Raw genomic sequence first — 8,647 nt, 5'->3', positions numbered from 1 at the left:
AAAAACTCTGCTCTGATAGCTGAACTTGATTACGTGCCATTGGGGGAATGTCTAGGACAGTGGTTCTCATCCTGTGGGTCGCAACCCCTTTGGTGGTTGAACGACCCTTTCACAGGCGTCGCTTAAGACCATCCTGCATATCAGATATTTACATTACGACTCATAACAGTAGCAACATTACAGTAATGAAGTAGCAACGAAAATAATTTTATGGTTGGGTCACATGAGGAACTGTATTTAAAGGGCCAGAAGGCTGAGAACCACTGGTAGGAGTTTGGTCCTGAGTGGTAAGCCCAGGATGAGGCCTCTCTAGTTACACCCAGTTCACAAAACTGATGGCTTCAACGTGAACGGCATGGCAGACAGCGCACGTTCTCCAGAGGCGCAGAGCACGCGGGGCACAGATCCACACAGGGCTGCAGTTCTGCATGGGGGAAGGCCTGGCTCAGACACCTTGCTCCTCTGCACCTGTGACCGTGCGGAGGGCGTCCCAAGGCACGGACGACAGTGCCGTGAGAGCAGCAGGCAGCACTGCCGTGTCGTCTCTGTTTCTTCCTCACAGGCCCTTCTTTTTATGCTCACCCAAGTATGTTTATTGACTTTAGAATGAGAGGGAGAAACATCTGTGTGAGAGAAACACTGACAGGCTTGCCTCCTGGGTATGCTCCAACTGGGGCTCGAACCCGCACACTAGGTATGTGCCGACTGGAAACTGAACCTTCCACCTTTTTGGGAAGGTGGGGTGGGGGGTACACAGGACAACCCTCCAACCAGCTGTGCTGCTGGCCAGGGCTGGGCCCATTTTTATGGCTCACATATGGCAGGACCCATGTCTGGACATGAAGGTGGAATGGGTTTTCTTGACAACCGCAAGACATCTGACTTCTCAGCAGACCAGGCTCTTGTTGCTCCTGCATGGGACCCGCCGTGTCCTGACTGGACACTGCTCCTCGGCAGTGGACGGGTGTCCATCTAACCCTGATCTCCCTCAAGAGCAGCTGCTGCAAAGCCTCTGTGTGGCTTCTGGGGCCCGACTGGCCTGGGCAGTGACCCCTTCCTCGTGGCCTGGAGATGAAGGAAACCGGGGCGGGAGATGTGCAGTGTGAAGCCCTAAACCCACACCAACACCTTTTCCCTGCTTTCCATACTGGCACCCCCTGCTCACAGCTGGAAACTGGGGTGCAGGGGCTAGGAATGTGCACTCTGCTCCTTCCTCCGATCAAGAGAGCCACCTCGCCTGGTCTGAGCAGCAAGCCTTGCCCTTCCTGGGTGTGGGGGGGTCTGCAGGTCCTGAACTAGGCCTGGGGAGTCCACCGGGAAGCCAGTCTCGCTCCCAGGGAAGGGGAAGCAAGTCCCCATCTCTGCCACTCCCCGCCCTGGCTGCCACGGAGTCAATTGCTGCCTAAAGACCTATTTGTTAAAAAACCAGTCCTGTTTAGATTCCAAAGCCATTTTGTACATGGGCTCAACAATGTTCACCAGCCTTGCACACAGGGTATCCCCCAAATGTGTACACACTTTAACAGCTGATGACTCACTTTTTCACTCCTTTTCATGTTTAACTGATCTGAAATAATGGGTGAAGCCAGACTAAACTTTGAACAAAGAAAATGTGTCCTAAGGTGCCACTGGACTTTTTTTTTATGGGGATTCATGAAAGATAAAGTTCACGGTACTAAACCAGCAACAGTCGATGAATTGACGGCACACAAATACCCACCAAACAATTCTTGATGTTTGTGTTTCCATTGCTTCACGTTAGCAGCAGTGCCGGAACCAGAACAGTCATCAGTTTGAAAACAGGCTCCAACAAAAAAATTATTCATTTCTGCAGATCCTTTTAAAATTTGAAAATGAACTGTGCATTAAGCATTGACTCGATCATCTTTCAAGGTGTGCGCAGTGTGGGCACCTCCGTGTCTAGTCGCAGCGCCTCAGGGCCGGACCGGCCCCACTGGGCTGCCCATACCACCTCCTGCTATGGCGACCCAGCCATCATTCCGGAGACACTGCCCCTGCAGGTGCCCGCTGTCCTCGGCGCGACCATCTGGCACCTTGCCCAGCAGCCCTCCTTCACTTGATCTCCCCCCAAATACACTGACAGGGACAAGTGCGAACCGGTCTTCCCTCCCACAGACGGAGGCGTGTGTAACAGCCTGACCAGTGCTGTGCACGCAAACACAAGGTAGCTGCTATCTTCATCGTGTTGAAAACCCCAGACTAGGACAATTCATTGAACACTTAGTTTACATAATTCTAATTTTTTTGTTACCTTTTCTTTGAGCCAGTCTTTATGGGAATTCGTTTGAGGTCTTCCCAGGTGGGACCCCACCTGTGCTGAGCTGCAGTGGGTCTAGACCAGGGGTCCTCAAACTTTTTAAACAGGGGGCCAGTTCACTGTCCCTCAGACCGTTGGAGGGCCTGACTATAGTTTAAAAAAAAAACTATGAACAAATTCCTATGCACACTGCACATATCTTATTTTGAAGTAAAAAAACGAAACGGGAACAAATACAATATTTGTATTTGCATGTGGCCCACAGGCAGTAGTGTGAGGACCCCTGCATAGACCCTAGGGACCCAGCCGAGCATAGTCCTGCAGGCAGCCTCGCTGCTCCCTCGCCTGCCTGCTCCCAGGAGCTCCCTGGCAGCCACCTGTGGCTTCAGCTCAGAAGCGCGATCTGTCCCCCGCATGTGCAGAGCTCTGCCCTGACATCTAGGAGGCCCTGAGCACTTTCAAGGCCCCCCCACCCCCGCCAGGTGGCTCCTGGCATCTCCTCAGAGGATCCAGCACCTCAGGACCCCTCAGCACTGTGGGTGCTCAACTTGGTATATGGACCGAAAAGAAACCATGTTCCCAGAAGTGCACCAGCACCCACACTTGCTCAACCAGGCTCCCTCCCAGAGGTGAGACGCCAGGTGGCCTTCCCGGAGGCAGCGCTGAGGAAACGCCCTCGATGCAGGCACCACCCACAGGTGCCCACAGGACCAGCCTTCCAAAACGCGGCCGAGGCAAGCAGACTTGCCCAGGATAAAATGACCTGGCTCAGCAGGCCCTGCTCGCATGGGGTGAGCGCACTCCAGTGAGGGACCCAGGCCTCCAACACCAGGGAGAACGCTCAGTCCCCAACTTCCTGGGCACCAGAGGCTTGCTCTCGCTGGGCACGGGAGCTTCCGAACAGTCCCCAGTTCAAAACTGGACCCCCACCCCTGACCTGGAATGAGCCTGTGTTTAGCATCCACCTCTTGGAAAAAGGGGAACCACTGAGTTGCTAAGCTCAGACTGGAACACCTCTCAGCAGGAAGCCGGCTCTGGGGCTGCTCATTCTCCAAAGGTCAACTCCGTGGCTTTCATTTGAGGCTGGGACCTGGCTGCCAGCGCGTGGCTGGTCCCGGGGCCGAAGGAGGGTGGCAGGGACCGAGGCTAGGACCAAGGATGGCCACACACAGCACCGGCGAACCCTTCACAACCCACACGCCGGTCACCAAGGACGCACTGTGACTCCATTCACAGGAGATGCCAGAGGCAAGCCCCTTCTGAGAGAAGATGAGTGGCTGCTTATAGACTAGGACGGGAAGTGGGGGAGGAGGGGGTAAAGGCCAGTGGGATGACTTCTTGGGATAATAAAAAACAACTCAGGGCCACTAAACTACTTTAAACGGACGAATTGTATGGTCTGCAAATTAGATCTCAATAGAGCTGTTAAAAGAATTTAGTATCATTTATCGCAGAAATAGTTGTTGAATATTGGTTTCTGAGGTTTGTAGTTATGTCCGACTTCCAGGCAAGTTTAAGGAGTGGAAGTGCTTGTCCAAACTTGACGCAGGTCCCTTGGAGCTTCTATCAGGCATGCTCAGCATTTTATGACTTAGACCAAACCAAGAGTGAGGATTTTATAAGCTGGACCAGCACATTCAAATTTCCTGTACTGAGCAATCAGGAGGCAGACTTGGAATCAAGGGCCTTCACGAAGGGGCGCAGTGACGGGCCCTGGCCTGTGGGGACAGTGGCCTGAGGCAGCAGAGACAGCAATGTCGCTGAGCGCGCTGGGGTCGGTCCTGGGTCACCTTTGTCCGCCACTTCCTGCAGGCAGCTCTCAGCCAACGCAGGAGCGGGCACAGCAGAAACGGTGCCCCACAACCAGCATGCACCGGGGTTATCCCCAACCACCACTGGCTGCAACACACACAGCAGAAAAAGAAAACCCATACTCATGTGGCCTGGTTACAGTTTTATTTTCAGCTCAGAGAAATAACATTTCTAGGATGAAGTGCAAAGGAGCTGGTTTATTAACATTAATTGATAACAGCACGCCACCTCTCTAACCCCAAGGCTTGGGCAGAGTGCGGAAGGCAAGGGCAGGGCCAGATCAGTCCGGGGTCATTGCTGCTGACCCAGGGGCACTGCCGGGCACAGCCGCAACCTGACGCCCAGGAGCCGTGTTAGACCCGTCACTATTGCTGCGCCACCTGAGAAAGGGCTGCTGTCACTGCCCTCGCCAGTGCAGACCACATGCTCTTCTACTTCCTGGCCCAACGCAGACTTGCAAAACAGCCGACTTTCCCGAAGGACCAGCCTCCCTCCTTTTTGTCTCCAAAAACATGGTGCTTGAGAGCTCACGACCAATTTCCTTCCGGATCTTGAACAAATGTTTGCGACTTTCCTAACCCATGCTGGGGAACCCCTGCAGCCCGCTGTGCAAGGGGTGGTGTGGGAAGGAAACACTCTGAAAGAACAGAATACATTTGAAACTCATGCCACAAATAGGTGTCATTTTTACTTTATTTAATAGAAAAAATGGGGGGAACAACAGTAATTTTCATAATTCACAGAAGTTAGCACGGAAGAGAAGGCTGCGCCTGGCCCCACCGTGCAGCTGTGCGGCTGGCGAATCCGCTGTGGTCGGTCAGGCGCGTTACCGTTTAGCACACTGATAACTGGCAAAATTAGGGATTATGAATCACCAAAAGTGAACTACAACTAGGGCGGAAACCTAAATAACCCATTAAAAAAGTCAATTAAAAATAATCCATAAATATGTGATGCACGTTAGTGTAGCAAACCCCTTTTTGTAAACATTCTCTTCAACACAACACGTGCCCGAGAACGAAGGGAACACTGCCGCACACGGGACGCTGACCTCGCAGGCTGACCGCCGGCGGCGCTGGTGAAGGCTGCGCACCACCCTCCGGTCCCGCACTTCACGGGAGCATCATAATACTGCTTTCTTTTGTCATTTTGCCACCTTGGCACTTCTGTGAATAACCCTTTAAAGGAACAAAATCATCCCTTCTCTAAAAGAAGGCAATTTTAACAGCTCACAATCTTTTATGGAGAAACCCAATTGGGCACCTGCTTCAAGCTGTAGCAACAGTCTGGCTGACAAGGCCCAGGCAGCGACACACGGCCCCGGAGGGCACACACCAACCCACCTGCCGGGACAAATGGCCAGCTGAGATCGGTACCTGAAGCCCAGCAACGAATTCAATTCTGTTCAACTCAAACCCGAGAGTGTCGGTGGGTTAGCTCCGCAGCCTACGAAATGCCTGCGGTGCCGGCGGCCCCAGGTGGCCCCACGGCAGCACCACGGGGGCAGGACTACGGCCGAGCGTGGCTCTTCTCCGATGACATCCTCAGAGGAACAGTGACAGGGAGCCAGGAACAAAAGATTACCCAAGACATTATCAAAATGCCATGAACATGTTCATGAAGTAAAGTTGGTTTAAAAGACAGAGAACAACAGGATGAGAGAACAGAAGCCAGGACTCTGCCATTACGCCCGGAACCCAGGACAATACGTCTCATGCACAAGCAGGATTACTACGTTCTTGAACCAGTGTCAGCACATTGCGATTCAGAAAGGCTAACCCCCACCCGGAGGCTCCTGCAGCACCGGACAGTCGGTGTGCCTGTCGCAGACGCCGCCTGTCTGCCACCCGCCCGCCTGCACGGGGTGGGGGCGCTGGTCTCGGGATAGCCGTGGCGCCGCTGACACCTGTGCCCACATACAGTCAGACTTCACCCTGATAGTTTTGGTATTAAGATTAAATTAAGCATTCATGTTTTCCTCCAAAAACACAGAAACTAAACCACCTCTTAATGCATTAAAAACAATGAGGTAGGAAAAAAAAATAAACATGTGGTTGAAAACATTTTTTTCCTCTGCACGTGCAGGCTGTGGTAAAACCTGTCGCACGTCTAGGTTTAAACAGAAATTAGCCCTCGCGTGGAGGCAGTGCTGATACTGTCACGCAGCGAAGTTCTGGCCATGGCACGGGTGCACACATTTCCTTTTTCTTTTTAAGAACCATCTGCACATGATTTAGGCAAAACCTGGCACACAGAAAAATGACTGAGCTCTCGGTGAAACACAAAATATGCAAAGAAACAAAATGGGACCCCTTCACCCCCTACCCGCCTCCCAGACCCCCACAAAAGTTATCTAGTAACTGTCTTTCACATTTTATAAATATTAACTTCTTAAACCTGCCCTTCTTCGTCCACATACTGTCACATTACAAAAAGAAAGGTCAATTAAATACACTGTTAATGTTACTCTAGCAAATCTGCTCTCGCTTCTGCAGCTGCTCACTGAGACCCCAGTGGCCACCCTGCCTGCCCGGCGCCGCCGCCCGCAGACCCGCAGTCACTCCAAGGGATTCTGGCCGGAGGAAAGGTGTTTGCTTGCTGGTCTGATGCTCGACCCCAAACACTATAGCACCTGATGGTAGAGTCTGAACAGCACCAGCTGCATTGCAGCCTGATTTATTTTTTAAAGAAAAAAAATTTAAAAAAGATTGGGGACAAACTGGTAGGGAGAGCAGGAAGGAGGAGGAGAGCCGTGGGGTCTGCGCACGGTCCTGCTGCTGGGCACGCGGCGCTCCGGCTGAGCTTCCAAGCCCTGGTGTCTGAAGACGGCAGCGGTCGGGCCACGGCTCTACCAGCTCAGGAGGGAGGTCCTGCCCAGCGTCATGAAGTACACCTGGCTGCTGCCGCCCGACCGCACAGAAGCAAAGAACACCTGTGGGCGAGAGAGGGGTGGTCAGCAGCAGATCCCGGGGGGCTCCAGGTTGCAGGGCACCGCCCGCCGCCCGCCCACGTGAGGGGCGAACCCCAAGGGCTCCTTCTACAGGAAGCTGGGAGGACACCAACGCTTCATTTACCAGGAGTGGCCATCTGCAGCCAATGTGTATTACAACTAGGAAGGGGATCAGGCAAACAACTCCTTGTACACAGACATACTGTGAGAACGTTGAAAGAAAAAAAGGGTGTTCCTGAAACTGGGCTCTTTCTTCCACCTCCACTGCGCACGCGTCTTAAAAGACACCTGTGCTTAGAAAGCACAATGAGGTTACCCATTTCTGAGTTGCCAGGAAACAGCACAGGGTGCGGCTCCCACGGAGAACACGAGGCCGGGTGAGATTCATGGGTCGTGGGCCGTCTCCAGGCCCCAGAGAGAGCTCCCTGTGTGGCTGGAGTCCCTCAGTGAGGAGGAGAAGCACATGCTAACCTGGCTGAGAGCCGTGGGCCCGGACACAGAAGGAAACCTAGGAACGCAGGCAGTCCATCTCCTTTCGGAGACCTGCCTGTTGTCACGGAAGATAACGGCCTTGTTGCTGAAACACCCTGGTCCCGGAAGCGCCTGCCCTTCTCAACCCCCAGCTGCCTGGCCTGTAACCACTATACCCTGCCCACTGCCCGTGCCTGTAACACCTGCTTTCCCATGTGATCTCTGTCCTTCCACCCAATATAAGTGGCTGCTATGGGAAGGAGTAGAGCAGATTTTTCTGGATGCCCCGGTGCTGGCATTATTGGAATAAACGCTCACATTTGATTAAAAAAAGAGAAAGCTCAATGGACAATGGGGGAGGACTCCTCAGCAACCTGTTTTTCTCTTTTAAAAAATTAAGCTAAAATGTACTAGTTACTTCATGACTCTATAGTGACTTACTTTTGTACCTTTTATAAACTTTGAGGATATGCCATCATGAGTGATAAAATTACTTAACGGAAGTTCAAAGAAGCTTAAACTTACAGCCACATTAAACACACGCGGGAAATAGAAGCCACAAAGCTGGGCAGATCCTGGGTAGGGCCTGAGGCAGTGTGGGTTCTCCAGGTAAACATCTGGGAGATGGCCTTTCAGGTTGCAGGCAAAGGGGGGAAGGCGGGTTCGAGGGCCGCTGAGGGCGACAGCTTCTGTCCCATCCAAACTTCCCCTTCCCCGAGGAGCCAGCCACAGGCTGTTGCTGGGACGCCCTCCGCACATCATTGTGAAGACGCGCTCCTCAGGCTGAGGACTGGCTGCCCGGGTGCCGGGTGCTTTCCCGAGGGCACAGCAGAGAAGGCTGGGCTTGGGGAGACCGCCCGCCTTGCTGTCCTTCCCAAGGCAGGCCGGCGGACCCACGCCCTGGCCATGTCTGCCCCGTTCCAAAGCTGGTCAGGGGAGAAGGCAGGATGTGGTCAGCCGTGGAAGGGAAGGCTCTGCACTGGGCTCGGTGCCCTGGGGCTCGTGTGGGAGAGGCTTGTAAACATGGCTACAAATCCACTCCTGAAAAGCTGATACATTCAGTGGGAAAATATCAAAACCCCAGGGAAAGCTGCGAACCCCACGAGACAGCAGCCACTGCGGCAGGACACAGCGAG

At 53.3% G+C, this 8,647-nt stretch overlaps 1 protein-coding gene across 24 annotated transcripts in view; it reads right to left on the bottom strand.

The window, feature by feature from the left end:
- Window positions 1-4,765: 4,765 nt before the first annotated feature.
- MAP4K4 (mitogen-activated protein kinase kinase kinase kinase 4) overlaps window positions 4,766-8,647 on the bottom strand; it is a 237,950-nt gene continuing 234,068 nt past the window's right edge. For all 24 annotated transcript variants that reach the window (XM_006761102.2, XM_015562223.1, XM_006761104.2 and 21 more), the window contains one exon: window positions 4,766-7,022. In XM_006761102.2, coding sequence (XP_006761165.2) covers window positions 6,939-7,022 — 84 coding nt within the window. In that variant the 3' untranslated portion in view covers window positions 4,766-6,938. The remainder of the gene's footprint in view (window positions 7,023-8,647) is intronic.

This window comes from Myotis davidii, unplaced genomic scaffold (genome assembly GCF_000327345.1).
Source record: "Myotis davidii unplaced genomic scaffold, ASM32734v1 scaffold296, whole genome shotgun sequence".
Lineage (NCBI taxonomy): Eukaryota > Metazoa > Chordata > Mammalia > Chiroptera > Vespertilionidae > Myotis > Myotis davidii.
This window is presented reverse-complemented; position numbering and strand designations above follow the sequence as displayed.